Source organism: Gorilla gorilla, chromosome 10, assembly GCF_029281585.2.
Source record: "Gorilla gorilla gorilla isolate KB3781 chromosome 10, NHGRI_mGorGor1-v2.1_pri, whole genome shotgun sequence".
NCBI lineage: Eukaryota > Metazoa > Chordata > Mammalia > Primates > Hominidae > Gorilla > Gorilla gorilla.
This window is the reverse complement of record NC_073234.2, coordinates 30,903,170-30,924,112: the sequence shown is the minus strand read 5'-3', so window position 1 is coordinate 30,924,112 and position 20,943 is coordinate 30,903,170. Positions and strand designations below refer to the sequence as shown.

At 37.9% G+C, this 20,943-nt stretch overlaps 1 protein-coding gene and 1 long non-coding RNA gene across 3 annotated transcripts in view; one reads left to right on the top strand and one right to left on the bottom strand.

Annotated features, from left to right (window-relative positions):
• LOC134756552 (uncharacterized) overlaps positions 1-13,499 on the top strand; it is a 50,146-nt gene extending 36,647 nt beyond the window's left edge. The window contains exons 3-4 of the long non-coding RNA XR_010129304.1: positions 9,849-9,998; positions 13,358-13,499. This is a non-coding gene — a long non-coding RNA (uncharacterized lncRNA). The remainder of the gene's footprint in view (positions 1-9,848; positions 9,999-13,357) is intronic.
• PTPRO (protein tyrosine phosphatase receptor type O) overlaps positions 1-20,943 on the bottom strand; it is a 259,115-nt gene that overhangs the window by 60,732 nt on the left and 177,440 nt on the right. For both annotated transcript variants that reach the window (XM_019038426.4, XM_019038427.4), the window contains exons 8-12: positions 19,795-19,915; positions 18,446-18,639; positions 15,122-15,233; positions 10,471-10,622; positions 9,174-9,294 (exon numbers count right to left, since the gene is read on the bottom strand). In XM_019038426.4, coding sequence (XP_018893971.3) covers positions 9,174-9,294; positions 10,471-10,622; positions 15,122-15,233; positions 18,446-18,639; positions 19,795-19,915 — 700 coding nt within the window. The remainder of the gene's footprint in view (positions 1-9,173; positions 9,295-10,470; positions 10,623-15,121; positions 15,234-18,445; positions 18,640-19,794; positions 19,916-20,943) is intronic.

The window sequence follows — 20,943 nt, the reverse complement described above, 5'->3', positions numbered from 1 at the left end:
TGATGGCGGTGTGCAATTCTGTTTTTGTTTTGTTTTGTTTTCTCTGACCTCCTTAGCTGTTCCTTTCCACTCTCTCTTTCCGATGCTTCCTGCTAAGCTGAATTTCTAACTGCTGGGGTGGCTCCTCTAGACTTGATCCAGGGCTTCTCTTTTCTTCTCTATCTTTACTTACTACTTGGTGATTTCATCCAGACATTTCGAAATTTACATTTCCAGCCCAGAATTCTCCCCTGGCCTTCACATCTGCACCGGGATATCCAATAATCATTTTAAATTTTTTTACATCCAAAGAAGAATCCTTGATTCTTACTTCACCCTAAATGTCCTCCTCCTGTCGTTTTACTAGACATCTCAATCTCGGTGAATTGCACCACCATTTGTCCTAGTTGCTCAAGGGTTAAGCCTGGGAGTCATTAATTTCCCTTTCCCTCACTTCCTGTTTCTGCCCTATCAGAAAGTTCTGTGGACACAACCTCCAAAAGAGCTCCTGAATTCTGTCCACTTCTCTTCATCTCCGTTACAACCACTGTAGTCAAAGTCACCATCACTCTCTTGCAACTTCTTTGAATTAGAATATAATTTTTAAAGCTGGCACAAATAGCCCCTTAATTAGTTCCCCAACTTTCATTGTTGATACAATAATCCCTTTCTCATTAAGCAATCAGAGGGATTGTTTTAAATGTAAATCGGATTGTTTAAGTTCTCTAAATGGCCCTTCATTACTCTGAAAATAATATTCCAACTGCATGCCTTAAAAGATCTATACTCAGGCCTGCCTGATCCCTCTGCCTGGCATCCTCCTTCTTGGCCTTTTCGTGGCCAGTCCTTCTTGTTATTCAGACCATAGCCTCCATGGCTTCCTCAAAGAAAGCTTTGACCACATAGTCATTCTGCACCGCATTTCCCTGTTGTAGAGCACTGTACAGCACTTACTACCATCTTCCTCTTCACTAGATCATAAGCTGCTTGTGAACCGAAAGTGAAAGAGCGCTCTGGGTTCATTACCATCACTATTACCACAAGTAGTCTGGCATCTGAGTAGTACTTAGAAGGTTCTCAATATATATTAGTTAAATGGATTGATGAATGGATATTCTATTACCAGAGAGCTATTTGTGATATGTCCAACACGTCTCATTCCTGTTTTTTTTTTCCTTTCTTTTTCTTTTTTTTAAGGTTGGGAAACTGAGTATCTTATGTAGACTTAGCAAGTCCTCTTAAAGTTGGCCCAGGGATCCAGGTTGATTCACCAAGACTAGAAGATAGTAATGACTGACTGTCAAAGGGATCTGTCATCACATACCACCAAAGTTTCGTGAAACTGCTGGCAACCTAAAATTCCTAATGGGATGGTTGGTTCAACATCCTGGGAAAAGCACCACTATTGGTGCATTTCTTTTTGTGGATGTTTATTGATGATACAATGTTGAGAATTACTGGCAACTGTTTTGAGGGCTCTCTACCCTTGCACATGACACATTAGATTAATTTATATGATACTGGACTCATTGGTAGTTTGATTTCTTTCTATAGAGGTAGAACCTACCCTCCACGACACAGGAGTCATTCAGAGGCATTCTAAAGAGGCCTCTATTACAGATAAATTGAACTGCAGGTTAGCCCAACCAGTTATGGCCTCAGCTTTAACAATGGCATTCTGATTCAAACATGCTCTGAAAAATCTGTGCCAAAGTTGTATTTTTCTTTAAAGGAGAATGACTATGACTTCTATATATATCAAAATGAATGCTGTGAAGAAACATAAAACAACTAGAATGAAAGTTCTGTAAAAAAAAACACAGACACACACAAAACCTGCAATTCAGGTACTACTAAAGCAAGATATTATTTCACTTCTCTGAAAGGTTAAACTTGTTCCGATTAAATATTAACTGGAATACTATGTTCAACTCTGAGGTCCGCAATTTCAATTCATTCAACAGTATCTGTTAAGCAGTTATAAGTGTTCAGGCATTGTGTTATATAAAATGGAAAGGGCTTATATACACAATAACATGATTAGTAGAACAGATCTTTTGACTAAAAGATAAAAACCAACATTATATGTTTTCAAGAAAATAAGAAAGGCACATCATATATAGATTGTCTTGTCTACAGAGAGGAATAAGATAGAAACAATATTCCATTTGATCTTTAAGATACCAATAAGAAAAAGGTTATTGATCCTAAGGGTTACATTAACTAGAAATAATTTCCATGAAAACTCAACTTTCCTTCTTGTAAAGTTTAAATAAATTTTCCAAGCTGGTTTACATAGTCCATTCTGTTATCAGGGAGACATGGAGACTCCAAACATTTTGATAAGTTTGGGAAACTATCATGGTTTTAACTCACAGTCCTATGTAGATACAGTTGTACCAGTTCATGACTTTGACTCATATTCCTGAGGCACCATAGACCATGATGTCACATGGAAATTTCAGTGAAGTATCCAATAGGCCCACTAAATGCTACTTTGATAAGACCACCTCTGAACTTAAATTTTAAGGGAGACTGAAAAACCAAATGAGTTGGAGAAAGTTGCTAGGACCTGAGAAACACTTAATAGCTTCCTGTATTAGTAAAGCTTGGAAAAAGGAAGACATTGGGAATATGAGCTCAATCTTCAAGTAATTATGGTTGCCTGGAAATGAGTTTTTGAATGGCCCTTTACACCCACAGAGGACAGAGTCAGAGATAATGGCTGGAATTGGTAGACAGGCAACTTTTTTCTTATTAGAAAGATTATGCAAAGTTGGAAGTTGGTGCTCTCCACATTCGTAGAATTTAAGTATAGACCACAAGGGAGGAAGAGCAGATTGCCTTCAGTGCAGGAAAGGTAAGAGACTGCCCTTGATCCTCAATTGGGGCACTAGTGCCCCCTTGAGGGTGTTTGAAAGTTTGGAGGGGAATTAGCTGTTCTTTTGTGGTCAGGACTTAGAAATGCTAGCTGTCCTGGAATTATTAAGAGGACACCAAATGAAAAATTGTCCCATGTCCCACATCCCACATGACTTTCAAATGTCATACCAGAGAAAATCCACCATAAGTGTAAATTGCAAGTACTTTGCTACATAATATTGAAAGTTTTTAAAAAGAAATTAAGTAAAATAATTTAGAAGGAAGTTGTCATGAAAAGACATATTTAAATCCAATTAAGATAGTATTTAATATTATAAATTATTCAATAATATAATTTTTACTTCCATAGTGTCTAATCAATACATCACATATTTCCAAATTACCTATACAATTTTAAAGTATTTCAGCACAAAAACTTAGCTTTTGTCATGGCATATATTAGACAAAGAAATTTAAGACTCAGTGACCTATGCATTGAGTTCTGGAGAAATGCAATTACTGGGTAAATTGAGGAAAGATCGTATTTTTTGTTTTTTAGATTTTCTAAAATTTTTCTAAAAGTACATCACTGTCAACAATACTACCCACGGTATTCAAGCTACTAATAAAACAACTGCGAATTAGTCTTTACTTACTGCTGCTAATATGAACACATGTAATAACAGAGATGGCTTGAGACTGTTATGAACAAATTCAGACACAAAAATTAGCAGACATCTTAAAAATGATGTCACCAAATTGCATTAACTATATGGAAAACACTTTTATTGCCATTAGATAAACTTAATTTTTGAAATATGAAAATTATAAAATCTCTGCTGTGAGAATTACATATTGAAATTTTGCATTTAGTTTTGGGTTGCCACTCTTTCGGTCATACTGTCTCTAAAGGTCTATCACACAACTTCGTGTCAATCCATCCTCCATTGTCTGTGGCAGATTTTAGGATACTGTCTTCGAGTTTCCCTATAAGTATCAGAAACTAAATGTATACCGCAATAAATGGTCAAATTTTGAATGTAGAAGATGTGTTTTGTGTTACACAGTCACTTTCCAGTTGTATGCTACACAGTCACTTTCCAGCTGTGTGTCATAATATAAAGAATTATTTTGACATTACACTACACAAAAAGATCCAGTTCATTTGCAAGAATGTTAAAGTATCTGTTTTTCCTTATCCACAGCCTATTATTTTTCTTGGCATATTATCTTACAGAATGAATTTGGAAGTATTCCTTCCTATTCAGCTTTTTTGAAAAGTTTGAGCAGGATTGGCATTAGTCGTTCTTTAAATGTCTGGTGAAATTCAGGGGTCAAGCCATCAGGACCTGGGCTTTCTTTGGTAGGAGACTTTATTATAACTTTCATCTCATTGCTCATTATTGGTTCATTAAGGTTTTCTTGTTCTTAATTGTTCAGTCTCATTAGGTGTGTTCAGGAATCTATCCATTTCTTCTAGTTTTCCAATTTGTTGGTTTATAGCTGTTCATAGTAGTCTCTCATGATTCTTTGTATTTATGAGGTCTCTTATTATGCCTACTTTTTTGTTTCTGATTTTATTTCTTTGGGTCTTCTCTCTTTTTTTCTCAGTCTAGCTAAAGGTTTGTTGATTTTATCTTTTTAAATAACCAACTTTTTGTTGTGTTGATCTTCTGTATTTATTTTTAGTCTCGATTTCATTTATTTCTGCTCTGACCTTTACATTTCTTTCCTTCTACTAATTTAGTGTTTGGTTTGCTTTTGCTTTTCTAGTTCCTTGAGGTACATCATTAGGTTGTGTATTTGAACTTTCTACTTTTTTATATTAAGGGCATTTATTGCTATAAACTTCCCTCATACTATGGCTTTTGCTATATCCCACAGATTTTGGTATGTTGTATTTTCATTTTCATTTGTCTCAAGAAATTTTAAAATTCCTTTCTTAATTTCTTCATTGACTCATTGGTTGTTCAGGAACATGTTGTTCAATTTCCATGTGTTTGTTTATTTTTTGATATTTCTCTTGTTATCACTTTCTAGTCTTATTCCATTGTGGTCAGAAAAGATACTTGATATGATATCTACTTTTTGAATTTGTTGAGACTTGTTTTGTGTCCTAAGATATGATATATTCTGGAGAATGTTCCATGTGCAGTGAAAACAATGTGTATTCCGTAGCAGTTGGGTGAAATGTTCTTTAAATGTCTATTAGGCCTATCGGGTCTCATGTGTAGTTTAACTCTGCTGTTTCTTTGTTGTTATTCTGTTGGATGATCTATACGTTACTGAGAGTGGGGTGTTGAAGTCCCCTCCTATCATTGTAATTAAGTCTATCTGTTCCTTTAGATCTATTAAGGTTTACTTTATTTACTTAGGAGCTCCAGTGTTGGGTGCATAGATATTTATAATTGTTATATCCTCTTGCTAAACTGATCCCTTTATCATTATATAGTAACCCTCTTTGTCTGTTTTTACAATTCTAGATTTGTGGTCCATTTTATCTAATATAAGCATAGCTACGTCTGCTTTTTTGCTTGTTTGTTTTCCAGTTGCATGGAATATCTTTTTCCACCCCTTCACTTTCAGTCTCTGTGTGTCTTTACAGATGAAGTGGGTTTCTTAAAGGCAGCATATAGTTGGGTCTTATTTCTTTATCCATTCAGCCACACTGTGACTTTTAATTGAGAATTGAGACCATATACATCCAGTGTTATTATTGCTAAGTACGGATTTACTACTGCCATTTTGTTGCCTATTTTCAGATTGTTTTGAGAATCCTCTCTTCCTTTCATCTTTTGTGGTTAAGTGATTATTAAGTGTTATGTATTAATTTGTTGCTTTTTATTTTTAATGAACTGATTATATGATTTTGTGCTGTGGTTACCACGAGGCTTATAAAAAATCTTATAACAAGTTTATTTATTTATTTGCTTATTTTTAAGATGGGGGTCTTGCTCTGTCATGCAGGCTGGAGTGCAGTGTTACAATCACAGCTCACAGCTCACTGCAGCCTCAATCTCCTGGGCTAAAGTGATCCTCCTGCCTCAGCCTCCCAAGTAGCTGGGACCACTGGCATGTGTCACCATACCCAGCTTTTCTTTTTTTCTTTTTTTTTTTTTTTTAGTAGAGATGAGGTCTTGAATTCCTGGGCTCAAGCGATTCACCAACCTTGACCTCCCAAAGTGCTGGATTACAGGCATGAGCCACTGTGCCTGGCCATAACAAGTTACTTTAGAGAGATGACAACTTATCTTAGACCATGAGCAAAAGAATAGAAACAAAAGCAAAACTACCACACCTAATCTAACTATTTCTCTCCACTGCCCAATTTTGACTTTGTTGCCTCAATTTACATGCTTTACATTACCTATCTCTTAACAGGTTGCTGTAGCTATTATTGTTTTTAAAAGATTTGTCTTTTGGGCTTTATACCAGAGTGATGGATGGATTGTACACCACAATCACAGTAACAGAATATCCTGGGTTGGTCCATGCATTTAATTTTCCCAAAGGTCTAATACCTTGAAAAGTTTTCTTTTTGCATGTGTCTTTTTCTCTCAGATTGAAGAACTCTCTTGCATTTCTTGTATGACAGGTCTGGTAGTGGTGAATTCTTTCATCTTTTGTTTTTCTGAGAAATACTTTATCTTTCCTTCATATTTGAAGGACAATTTTGCTGGATGCATTATTCTTGGATGGCAGTTTTTTTAATTTGAGCACTGTAAAAATGTTCTTCCTCATGGCCTGTACAGTTTGTTGCCAGGTGAATTGCAGCTTGTTTACCTGTTATTTGCTCCTTTTCTCTTGATGCTTTCAGGATCTTCTCTTTGTCCTTGACCTTTGAGAGTCTGAGTATTATATGCTTTGGGGTGATCTTATTTGAGTAGTATCTGTTTGGTATTCTCAGACCCTCATGAACCTGGCTATTTGTATCTGTCTCAAGTTTTGGAATGTTTTCTATTATTATTTCTTTCAGTAAACTTCCTTATTCAGCTCCCCCTTGAATACTAATAATTCTTATGTTTGATCTTTTAAGGTTTTTTTTAATACCTTTTTTTTTTTTGACAGATTCTCGCTCTGTCACCCAGGCTGATGTGCAGTGGTGCGATCTCGGCTCACTGCAAGCTCCGCCTCCCAAGTTCACACCATTCTCCTGGCTCAGCCTCCCGAGTAGCTGGGACTACAGGCACCCGCCACCATGCTGGCTAATTTTTTTTTTTGGTATTTTTAGTAGAGACAGGGTTTCACCATGTTAGCCAGGATGGTCTCGATCTCCTGACCTCGTGATCTGCCTGCCTTGGCCTCCCAAAGTGCTGGGATTACAGATGTGAGCCACCGTGCCCAGCCTTTTTTTAAAAAATATCTTATAGTCAGACTTCACTTACTTTCAGTCTTATTTTTCTTTTTTCTCCTCCAATGGTGTATTTTCAAATAGGCTTTGAGCTCCCTGAATCATTCCACTCCTTTGTCCATTCTGCTGTGATGAGTTTTTCAGTTCAGGAAACGTATTTTCCAGTACCAAGATTTTGTTTGATTTAAAAATTTCTCTGATAAATTTCTGAATTGCTTTTCTGTGTTTTCCTGGACATCACTGATTTTCCTTAAACTGTATTTTGAATTCTTGTTCAGAGAGCTCACAAATCACCATCTTGTTAGGGTCAGTCATTGGATTTTTGTTTTGTCCTTTTCCTGGGTAGCGGTGGAGGGGGGCGGTGGTGGGCGGGTCACAGTTCCCTGTTTGATGTTGTTTCTTATGGGCATAGAACTATGTCTTTGCATTAAATAATTAACTATTTAGTCCACTTTCCTTTGTCTGCCTTGCCTTGTTTTGTCTTTTATTGGCTATGTTTGCTTAGCAAATATTTACCACTAGATCACCGCCTACATTTCAGCTCTAGGTGGCACCTTAAGTCCAGATTTGCCTCGGCTCTGCCTGTCCTGAAAAGGAAAGGTCTTAAAGGAATTATCCTGGCAGTGTGTCAAAGTTGGCTGGGGGGCTCATGCCCAAGGGACCTGTGAAATGTACCTCCTACAGTATGGTGCTGCTGAACAGCCACTCTGATTTGGTGTCTCCTTTGGCCAAGTTACGAGCAGAGTTGCTAGGACTGGGAATGGTAGTTCTACCTCACCTCTTTGTTTCTGCCTATCCTCAAGCTATTTCTCCCTTCAGGCAGTCACGATGCTTCCTGTGGGTTAAGGCAAGGACAGATTTCCTGCCAGGGAGCCCAAGATAGTGGGGAAACTAGTTGACTACCTCAACCTCACTTTTTCCAGTGTAGAAACATGAGTTGGCAGAAGATTTTCTGCACACTCGTTGCCAGGCAGAATCGCGGGGGAGGCATCACGAATGTGGAAGCCTGGTTCTCCTACCATCTGCCCAGAGTATTTTCACTTCTCTATGGCTCTGGAATCGGTCGCATCCTCGTATTTGAGTTCTGGGTTGTTGCTGGTGAAAATCTCAGAGTGTATATTAGCTTTTGGTTTTCTGTTGGGTAGAGGGGAGTGAAGCCAGTTTGCTTCTATGCTGCCATTTATAAACTTTTGGTGTGTTGTCCCTACTTTAATTAAAATTATTTCCATCTTTCTCTCATTATATGAAAATATATCTCATCTTTTAGTACTTATTTTAACTCTAGTTTTTAATCTAGTATCTACCTGTATCTATGCTTGTTTAGTTGTTATTAATTTATATTAACTTGTTCATTTCTTTGCTTATTTTTAAACTTCTTATATGAAGGACTAATGACCTTTTTATTTCTTATAAACCCCAACTTATTCATTTTAATTATATCTAGGCATCAGGTAATTTCATTATGTCTTTTAGAGTAGTTGTGTCTGACCATATATGTAGGGAATCCATATTATTTTATTATAAATTAGTTTCTTTTTGTCTTGATTTTATTCTAGATTTGGGAAACTATATAAAATTTAAAAAATCAGTATGTAGATTTTTAAATCCATTACTATTTAAGATATTAAAGAGAGCATTACATAATATTAATATGAAAATAGAATGTTGTCTTATAGGGTTGTGAACACTGCATTAGATAATCTCTAATGTGCTTCCATCTCCAAAATCCTATGACTACCTGGTTTCTTTAACCTTACAAAGAACAGCGAACACCACTGTTTCCCAGAACAGTATACATCCCACTCACAGAAACTTGTACCAAGTTGAACATACCCTTTTGCTAGTACAAATGTCTATTTTCTACTCATAAAAAATTAGCCATTTTTCTGTTATTATTTCATTGAATTGAGGAGCTCTTGCTGAATCAAACGATGCAAACATTAGTGATTATTTCACACCCATCTCTGTGTACTCTTCTTACCTAGCTTGACAAGTCGGAGCATGGAGGTATTACTTCCTCTTTCAGTACAAGCAGTTACTGAGAGGTTATAGATGTCGCCTGGAGGCAAGCTGAGAATTGCAGTCATGACATTGCGTGTTACCTGCAAGATCATCAAAGTCAAGGGTTTAAACTTTTAGTGAATGAATCAGTGCACCACCCCAAACAACTAAAGGACTATAGCAGACACATTCCCTCTCTGTTCTATGCTGCAGTTTGCAATTGATTATATTATAGATACGTTATATCTTCTGAAAATTTCATAAATTCCTCAGCTGGGCCCAATGTGAGGTAGCCTTAATAATGCATTATATACATCAGAACAATTTTGCAATGAATTCCCTTATTTGGAATGAGTCTCATTCTGACATTTTCTCACATATTCATAACAGGTTTTAGAAAAGACAATTACTGACTTGCTACTGATATGTACATTCTAAGATGTTCAAAAGAAACCTACCCATATCTGTAGACGTGTGGCTTCCTACCTAACAGCCATTGTTATTTCCCATCCTCTCCTACAGCTAGAGGGGATGATGTGACCCAGCTCTGATCAGTGGATTGTAAGTAGAAGTCACATGGACAACTTACAGTTCAGTTCACATCCTGTAAGTGCCGGGCTTCCACATCATCCCTTTTCTTTTCCCCTTCCTGCAGGCTGGAACATGCATGTAATGGTGATAAAGCTTCCTCTCTAGAGACAAGGACTATGCATAGTGGCAGATGGAACAACAAAACAGAATTTGCCTCCCTGGATGACCCCTTAAAGCAGAAGTGCCTGGTTAGTCCTGTGCTATCATGGGAGAGGTATAAACTTCTATTTTGTTTGAGCCACTCTCTTTTTGTTTGTTTCTTTATTACAGTAGTTTAGTCTGTACCCTTATCAATAAACATCCAAAAGCGTATTTTGGAGAAAAGAAATCAGTAGTCCCAAAGTCCCCAAATCTTTAGGTGCTGGTGATATATGGGAAAAAATTGGAAATACGTTAATTGTAGTTTTCTTGAAAATGTTTGGCATCCTGAAGAAAAAGTTCAAATCATAATTCTAAATATAAATGAAATCAATAGTTGGAGTTCTTACATCTCACTGTTAAAGATTAAATGGTAAGCTCTATGAAAGGAAGAATTTAATTTTTGTTCACTGTCTTATCTCCAGAGCCTAAAACAGACAACTGGCATGCAAACATTTGACGTGTCAATAAATGATTGCTTAGTGGTTTTCAATAGTTCATAAAACTAAATTTACAGACACACAATACTGGCATTCAAAGAAACATACACTCTTTTTAATTTTCTTTTTTCCTTCTGCAACCACCATCCAGTGAAGCATTCTAGAATGGGACAAGTCCGTTGTATCATCCCCGTATGTCCAACTGATATATAACAGACTGTTGAAATATTCCACAGAAGTGATTTCCGGAGCCACTGGGGCTACAAGGGAGAAACGAGGCACAATTTAGTATAATAGATGGATAAATAAAGTACTTATCAGTAGAGCATGAAATCCCATATAGAGTCAACTTAGCAAATTAGAATTCACAGCACACGATAGTCCTGGTAACTTCAGGACCTCTCAATAACAGTGAAGGATGGTGATACAGGATGGGCACTTGTTTAATGGGATCCCACATCTTGTATATCTAAGATACAAGACCCCCAGACCCATCTGTACCTGAGGATATCAAAGTCTTTTAGATAAATGTCACCATTACAAAATTCCTAAAAAGTTCACTTGTTTGGGTATATTTTTGTTACATCAACCAATTAATATTAATAGGTATCAGTGGAGTTATTATCCAAGTAGGATTAAAAAACTTAGAGTCCTGTAAACTAAGTCTCTTTCATTTACTTGCAGCAAAGATGTTTATGGGAATAAAGAACAGTAGGATACAAGGGTAGAAAGATAGAAGATCATAGTACTACAGGCAGGATAGAAGACAAACGTTATTTGCATAAAATAACAAGACATTATTTTTGACAGTGTCTAGCCCAGTGCTTTGCAGAAAACAGGCTCTTAATAAATGTTGCTGAGTGAGTAGTGAGAGAAAGAAAGAAGGGAAGAACAAGTTTTTTTTTTTTATTTAGCCACAAAGCTAAATTCTAACACTGAGCTTGCTACTTTATCATCTTATGCATTTAAATTTTTAAAAATTTAAGCAGGGAATGCCTGTAATCCCTGCATTTCGGGAAGCTGAGGTGGGTGGATCGCTTGAGTCCAGGAGTTCAAGACCAGCCTGTGCAACATAGCAAAACCCCATCTCTACAAAAAAATTAGAAGATTCAGCTGGGCATGGTGGCACACCCTGTTGTCCCACCTACTAGGGAGGCTGATGTGGGAGGACTATTTGAGCCCAGGAGGTCCAGGCTGCAGTGAGCCATGAGCCTGCCACTGCATTCCAGCCTGGGTGAGAGAGTGAGACCCTGCCTCAAAAAAAAAAAAATACTTTTATTTTATTTTATTTTATTTTTACTTTTGAGCAGGATCTCAATCTGTCATGCAAGCTGGAGTGCAGTGGCGCAATCTCAGCTCACTGCAGCCTCGACCTCCCAGGCTCAATCATCCCTCCTGCCTCCGCCTACCAAGTAGCTAGGACTACAGGTACAGGTCTTCATATCCAGCTAATTTTTATATTTTTTGTAGAGACAGAGTCTTTCTATATTGCCTAGACTTGTCTTGAACTCCTGGGCTCAAGCAATCTGCCCATCGTGGCTTCCCAAAGTGCTGGGATTACAGGCGTGAGCTTCCACGCCCAGCCAAAAAAAATAAATAAATAAAATAAAAAATTTGCCAACTAGGGAAGAGAATTCATCACAAGCTTTATACTATATAGGCTCTGAAAACATTTTAATTACCTTTTTAAAGTAACTGCTAACTCTGATTATTTTTAAAAACAAATACACAGTTGAATTTAAATTCCAGGTGTATGTTGGTTTGAAGACAGTCGGTGTTCCATTCTGAGATACAGCACAATGTCAATTAAAATCTATGGAAATTTTCTATAAAGAATAATTTCCCCTAATATGATGCTAATACTTACAACAAACATTCATAACTAGCTATGCTTTCAAAATTATTCACTGAAGAATTTGTAATATATAAAGTAAAAATGCATTTCTGTTTCATGTGAAATATGAGTAGCACTTATATAGTATGCTTAGCAATAAAATCTTGAAAGATCATCAATGCATCTAACAAGTAACACAAATCTACATCATATTTCAGAATATTCTACTAAAGGAAAATAACCTTGGCTTCCTTATAGCCTCCTAATATATTCAAACATATTTCATCATATACAAGAACCTATGCATATATTTCTTCAAAGGGTATTTTCTTATGTCCTAATTTTAGTGAGGAAAAGAAACATCTTTAAAATTGCAAACCCAGAAGTATATATCTTTCCTCTCACACGTCAGATTTTTATTTCCATGTTGTTGCTTTAAAACCTAGTATATTGCTGGAAGGCCACAAGATGTCACTATTTGTTTATTAATAATTGGCCCCTCCACATAATTACTATGATTGAGGGCTAGCCAACTGAATTGCCTAGCAAAGATGGTAGACTTGAGTTCCTAATAAATCACACCTAATTCAAATATTTTGTTCCTATTTTCTTTTACACCACACAATTTGGAAAATTCAAAGCATAGGAAAGTTAAGCATGAGATTCTTATTTGCTTTAAATAAGAAGGTAAAAAAAATCACACGCACATGCGTTTTTACTTTATATATTACAAATTCTTCAGTGAATGATTATTTTTGAAAGCATACCTAGTTATGAATGTTTGTTGTAAGTATTAGCATCACATGGGGCCTGTCGGGGGTGGGGGCAAGGGGAGGGAGAGCATTAGGACAAATACCTAATGTATGCGGGGCTTAAAACCTAGATGACAGGTTGATAGGTGCAGCAAACCACCATGGCACATGTATACCTATGTAACAAATTGCATGTTCTGTACATGTATCCCAGAACTTAAAGTAAAAGTAAAAAAAAAAAAAAGAAGGTTAAAAAAAAACCTACTAGAATTTTCAATTGGTTTAGAAAATAAGTATAAAAATGATAATAATCTATTATAATAGTGACTTACATTACATGATTTAATTTTCACACATACTGTGAAGTATTTATTATTATTTATTTATTATTATTATACCCATTTTATAGATGTGAGAATTGAGACCATCTCTGTCAATATGCTGAGACAATACCTGTAGACTGCTGGTTCAGCATCACTTATTTATTTGACCCAGGAAAAGATAGAAAATCATCAACATCAATACATTGGTGACAACAGACTGCTTACCAGGTAAGTAGCTTGTCTCTTAACCATAGTTTATTGATCCACACTTGCTATGTCCATTTAAACTGTTATAAACTATGCCCGATCCTAGTCAGTTTTCCATCTTGAAAGGCATACCTTAAACCACTTGAGCCAGGAAGCCAAATCCTATTAATATTTCATTTCTTTTGTTCCCCCTTAAAAGTCAGTGCAAAGACTGTCAGGGTGGTGTTCAATATATTAAGTTTTGCTCTACTAATCAGTTGTCTCTAAGTAGGCTTTAGTGCCTATTTAGCTGACATTTTAGGGGGTTCTACCGGTGAGAAAATAGAAGCCCAGAATCATTAAGATAATTCAAAGTTTGACAGCTAGAAATGAGCAGTCCCAGGTTGAGATGTTACATCTGAGATTTTTCCAGACAACTGTCCTGGTGAGAAGGAAAGAGCATTCTCAGAAAGTTTACATCAATATAGTTAAATTATAAGAATTATTGATACAGTGAAGTTTACTTATAATTAAATATGTGATTATCATTATAGGCAAAAGACTAACAGCGCTTGCCAAGTAACTGCTATTTTCTCCTTTTTGGGTATTCTTTCACTTTTCTGCTCTAATATTACTGTTAAAATCTGGAACAAAAAGTGCTCTGGATATTGGCTAGTAAAGAAAAGAGACATGCTTATGTAAGTTATTTGTGTAAGAATTCACAAATGATTGATTTCTTTCCACTTTTTTTTTTTTACTGATACATTTCAACAGAGTAAACTAGATGTCCACTGAGTAAACTATTTGCCAAAATTATTCCTCTGAGCGGTATTTTTCTCCTCTGTTTTCTCAGGACAACTCTAATTACAACCTTGTCATTCGATAAAAGGTTCTTGAAACGTCTTAGTTCAAACAACAAGGGTTAGTGTTTCTTCGATGAATTTCCCCTTTTCATTGCTATCTCTGACTACTGATGATGCAACTACATAATTTAAGGTTTCCGAGGATCTAAGACTAATTGTTTTTTAAGTGCTTAAACTTTGTGTCGTGTATTTTGCAAAGTAGCTTATATAATAATGAAGTTGTAATAAATAATAACAGATAACTGATACTATTATCATCCCCATTTTCCACATTAAAAAAACATATTTAGAAAAGTTAACGTGCTCAAGGTGGTATGCGGAGGGTCTATTCAAATCCAGATCTATCTGTCTCTAAACCCTATTTTTTAATTTCCACAATGGACCCTACTACAGTCAGCCTATGACTTTAAAAATGGCTTAATTAATAAGAAAATGGAGGCACTCTAACAAATATAATCATCATATGGGTAAAATCAATTGACTGTGCAGTGTGAAGCTGATGGCTGTGCCTGCCGTATTTCTATTCTAATCAATCCCAGCCGGAGAGTACATTAATCAAGGTCAGTGCCTCAGAATAAAAATAAGTCAATGGTGGTAACACAAAATAAAAATGGTATTTTGATTTTTAAAGATTATCAACTGAACAAAATAATGAATGATCAGAATCAATATTATCTTCCATGAAATTGATGTTCACCCAGTGCTGGGTGAATGACTGGCACTTTCTAGAGATTTGGAACCTTGGTAACTCCTCACAATAATGCCCTCTCCTTGTGGAACCATTCCCCACACACGCCTCACCTGTTATGAAGCTGATGGTAGAGCTATCACAGCAGCTCAATTCTGGATCTCCCCACGTCACCATGGTAACCCGGAAGTTGTAGTACCATGCTGGCAGCAGATTAGCTATTCTCTGAATGAGAAAAGCAAGCGAGGAGACAAAAGACTGTGGGAGAAAGTACTATTTTTGGAGTGGAGTTGCTTTCATAAAAAATTAATAAGTAATTTTAATTTTCCTTTATATTGTCTTTTTGTGTTTCCTAAATTTACTATAATAAAATATTCTTTCTAGAATGAGATGAGACATAAAGTAAAATACAAAAATATAAATTTTTAAAAGTGATTTAAAGATATAGAGCCAAAGATTTCCAATATTTCTTTGATTTTGCAATTTCCTAATATTACACAAGTGAAACAGTGCTTATTTATAGGTGACTGTACATACATTTCTCCCTATTTCTAAGACAAGTAACCTCTCACAACTCAGTGTTTTTTCAGTGTAAACCACGAACAGTAGTCCTTCAGAGTCTTCAACTGGGTAGAGGGTAATTGTGTACTTTGTGAATAGCCCATGGGTAACCCACACTTTTCAAAATTATCTCAATTTCAGAAAGAGCAATTTTTACCTGTTTTCTTAAAAAATATCCTCTAAAAGCCTGACATTAGATGTATTTAATTGATCTGTAGATGCCGTGAAAAGTCGTCATTAAAATTAGGCAGTGTCAACTAACTATGGAATGCCAAAGGGAAATCTCTTTGTGTTCCTCCCCAGGATCCAGGAGAAGCAGTAAGCACTTGATTGCTCTATTCTGTGCTTAGGAAAAAATGTTGATTAACAAATACATTCAATTAGAGCTGACAGCTAGCTTCACACAATTATTTCTTTCTCTCCCTCTCAAAACAAAAGAGAATCCCAAAACCTAAAAGCAAAAACAATGAAAAAAACTTGAAAATAGCCATACCTATGTGATATGGTTTGGCTGTGTCCCCACCCAAATCTCATCTTGAATTCCCATGTGTTGTGGGAGGGGCCCAGTGGGAGGTAACTGAATCATGGGGGCAGGTCTTTCCCGTGCTGCTCTGATGATAGTGAGTAAATCTCATGAAATCTGATGGCTATTGTAAGGGGGAGTTTTCCTGCACAAGCTCTCTTGCTTGGTGCCATCCATGTAAGACATGACTTGCTCGTCTTTGCCTTCCGCCATGATTGTGGGGCTTCCCCAGCCACATGGAACTGTAAGCCCAATTAAACCTCCTTCTTATGTAAATTGCCCAGTCTTGGGTATGTCTTTGTCAGCAGCATGGAAACGAATGAATACAGTAAATTGGTACCTAGAGTGGAGTGCTGCTGAGAAGATACCCAAAACTGTGGAAGCAACTTTGGAACTGGGTAACAGGCAGAGGCTGGAACGGTTTGGAGGGCTCAGAAGACAGTAAAATGTGGGAAAGTTTGGAATTCCCTAGAGACTTGTTGAATGGCTTTGACCAAAATGCTGATAATGATATGGACAATGAAATCTAGGCTGAGGTGGTCTCAGATGGGGATGAAGAACTTGTTGGGAACTGGAGCAAAGGTGATTCTTGTTACGTTTTAGCAAAGACACTGGCAGCATTTTGTGCCTCCCTTAGGGATTTTGGAATTTGAACTTAAGAGAGATGATTTAGGGTACGTGGCAGAAGAAATTTCTAAGCAGCAAAGCATTCAAGAGGTGACTTGGTGCTGTTAAAGGCATTCAGTTTTAAAAGGGAAACAGCATAAAAATTTGGAAAATTTGCAGCTTGACAATGTGATAGAAAAGAAAATCCCATTTTCTGAGGAGAAATTCAAGTTGGCTGCAGAAATTTGAATAAGTAATGAGGAGTTGAATGTTAATCCCCAAGACAATGGGGAAAATGTCTCCAGGTCAAGTCAGAGTTCTTCATGGAAGCCCCTCCCATCACAGGCCTGGAGGCCTGGGAGGAAAATGTGGTTTTGTGGCCCAGGCCCAGGGTCCCTGTGCTGTGTACAGCCCAGAGACTTGGTGCCCTGCATCCCAGCTGCTGCAGCTGTGGGTGAAAGGGGCCAACGTAGAGATCAGGTGGTGGCTTCAGAGGGTGCAAGCCCCAAGGCTTGGCAGCTTCCACGTGGTGTTGAGACTGTGGGTGCACAGGAGTCAAGAACTGAGGTTTGGGAACCTCCACCTAGATTTCAGAAAAGGTATGGAAACACTTGGATGCCCAGGCAAAAGTTTGCTGCAGCAGGGTAGGGACCTCATGCCCTCTGCTAGGGCAATGTAAAAGGGAAATGTGGGGCTGGAGACCACACGCAGAGTCCCTACTGGGGTACTGCCTAGTGGAGCTGTGAGAAGAGGGTCACCATCCTCCAGACCCCAGAATGGTAGATCCACTGAAAGCTTGCACTGTGCACCTGGAAAAGCTGCAGACACTCAATGCCAGCCTGTGAATGCAGCCAGGAGGGGGGATATATGCTGCAAAGCCACAGGAGTAGAACTGCCTAAGACCATGGGAACCCACCTCTTGCATCAGCATGACCTGGATGTGAGACATGGAGTCAAAGGATATCATTTTGGAGCTTTGAGATTTGACTGTCCCAGTGGATTTTGGAGTTGCTTGGGGCCTGTAGCCTCTTTATTTTGGTCAATGTTTCCCATTTGGAACAGCTGTATCAATGCCTGTACCCCGAGTGTATCTAGGAAGTAACTAACTTGCTTTTGATTTTACAGACTCATAGGCAGAAGGGACTTGCCTTGTCTCAGATGAAACTTTTGACTGTGCACTTTCGAGTTAGTTAGTTAAGACTTTTTGGGACTGTTGGGAAGGTATGATTGGTTTTGAAACGTGAGGACATGAGATTTGGGAGGGGCAAGGGACAGAATAATATGGTTTGGTTGTGTTCTCACCCAAATCTCATCTTGAATTCCCAAGTGTTGTGTGAGGGACCCTGTGGGAAGTAACTGAATCCTGGGGGCAGGTCTCTCCCATGCCGTTCTTGTGATAGTGAATAAGTCTCATGAGATCTGATGGCTATTATAAGAGGGAGTTTTCCTGCACAAGCTCTCTTTGCTTGCTGCCATCTGTATAAGACATGACTTGCTCCTCCTTGCCTTCTGTCATGATTGTGAGGCTTCCCCAGCCACGTGGAACTGTAAGTCCAATTAAACTTCTTTCTTTTGTAAATTGCTCAGTCTTGGCTATTTCTTTATCACCAGCGTGAAAATGAACTAACACACTATGTGTATTTACAAAATAATCAAATTTATAGAACATTTTTTAAAGACACATTTGGTACATAAAGGTTTGCCTGTTCCCATAGGAAAGACTGACAGTTGGTTAAGGGAAGATTACCACGGATGCGGTTAAGGAAACAGTCGCTGCTATTTCATAGTAGGTGGTCCACTCTGATGTCATTGTAGCAGGGTTGAAATAAAACATTTCAACCACGTATTTTCTGAACACGCCTAAATAAGGTCTGGTCCAGCTCAGAACCACGGCCGTAGGACCCAAAGGATAGAGCATTAAATCCTTTATTCCTGTGGGAACTAAAAAGAAGAGGGCAGGGGGTAGAAAAAGAAAGTTAAGAAGGAATGTCTTAGCAATGGCCTCAAACTTCTACTTAATGACCCGAGTTTTCACTCTTCTGATACAATATCTACCTACCTCCCTCCCTCCCTTCCTTCCTTCCTTCCTCCCTTCCTCCCTTTCTTGCTTCCTCCCCTTCCTTCCTCCCTCCCCCTGCCCTCCCCCTTCCTCCTTCCCTCCCTTCCTCCTTTCATCTTTCTTTTCTTTTCTTTCTTTCTTTCTTTCTTTCTTTCTTTCTTTCTTTCTTTCTTTCTTTCTTTCTTTCCTTTCTCTCTCTTTTTCTTTTTTTCTCTTTCTCACTCTCTTCTTTCTTTCTCACTTTTTCTCCTTTCTCTCTTTCTCTCTCTCTCTTTCGTTCGTTCTTTCTTTCTTCTTTTCTTTCTTTCTTTCTTTTTTTTTTTTTTGAGACAGGGTCTTGCTATGTTACCAAGGCTAGATTAAAACTTCTGGGCTTGGCTGGGTGTGGTGGCTCATGCCTGTAATCCCAGCACTTTGGGAAGCCAAGGTGGGCAGATCACGAGGTCAGATTGAGACCATCCTGGCTAACACGGTGAAACCCCGTCTCTACTAAAAATACAAAAAATTAGCCAGGCATGGTGGCATGTACCTGTAGTCCCAGCTGCTCAGGAGGCTGAGGCAGGAGAATTGCTTGAACCTGGGAGGCAGAAGTTGCAGGGAACTGAGACTGCACCACTGCATTCCAACGTGGGTGACAGAGCGAGACTCTGTCTCCAAAAAAAAAAACAAAAACAAAAACAAAAACAGACAAACAAAACAAAACAAACAACTTCCGGGCTCAAGCAGTCCTCCCACCTCAGCCTCCCAAGTAGCTGGAACTGTAGGTGTGTGCCACGGCACACAGCTTTACTCTTGTTGTATAATCACTGAAAACTAAAGTAAGTATGTTTGCCTCTGATTTTTTCCCCAAGTAATAAATATTAAGAATGCTTTCCAAGTATACAATTCTTGTTATTTATTACTCTGAAGGTAGCATATTGGATGAACTAATATAGACCTTCCAAATACGATGATAATGATTTGAGCTTGCACATTGCACCCCTCCGTCAATACCCTAATATATAGGTCAGTCATTCTTCTTGTGGCTAGCAACTTACCAATAGCAAATGTCACAGGATCTGAAGGTGGTCCAATCAAAGGTCCTTTCCTTAGGTATATTACAACCTGGTACTGGGCACCAGGAACCAGATTTTCAATAATAGGTTTGCTTGAGTTCACCTTTAAACCAAACACCCAATAAGATTTATTTAGAGCTGGGATTTCAGAATGTTACACAGAGGCTGGTATAATATTCAGAGACTCTTTTGGAATCACAGATGACTTTAAAATCCAGAAGTCTTTACTGAAGCTGTCAGATTCCAAAATTAGGATGATTTATAGTTTATGTGAACATTGAAGGGAACCTAGAAGATTCAAATTTTGTCTATTCTAAGCCCTGTGAACTGCTTTATACCCATCAGTGTCAATTATAACTATGCACACTCGAGACACATCAGCCTCTAACCATAATCAAATCAGCAATACCATGAGGATAGTTTGACATTCTAAATTGTAGTATCAGCTGATTACATACAAAGATCAGTACAGAAATGTCTTTAGTCTCTTGTCACTTAGAAGCATATAATATCTAATTATAGAAATGAAAATGACCACCGGGAACAGTGGCTCACGCGTGTAATCCCAGCACTTTGGGAGGCCAAGGCAGGCAGATCATTTGAAGTCAGGAGTTCAAGACCAGCCCGACGAACATAGTGAAACCCTGTCTCTACTAAAATACAAAGAAAATTAGCCAGGCCTGGTGGCAGGTGCCTGTAATCTCAGCTACTCAGGAGACTGAGGTAGGAGAATTGCTTGAACCCAGGAGGCAGAGGTGCAGTGAGCCGAGTTTGTGCCACTGCACTCCAGCCTGGGCAACAGAGTGAGACAAGCTCTCAAAAAAACAAAAATAAAAAATAAAATAAATAAATAAATAAATAAATGGAAATGACCTTAGAGATTACCTAGTCCAAAGTGCTCATTTAATAAATAAAGTAAAGCCAGAGAATGGCCAAGGTCGTATATTTAGATGCAGTGTTGGGACTGGAAGCCTAGTGTTGGGACCTTTAATCTACACTATGGGCAGGTCACTGTGCTAAGCATGGAGATATCCTGGTAAGCACCCTGCCAGGCTGTTGTAGCCCCTAAAATAATATTGTGGAGAACATTTCTCATTTACATGAGACCTTCTTTACTGTTCTTTCTTTCTT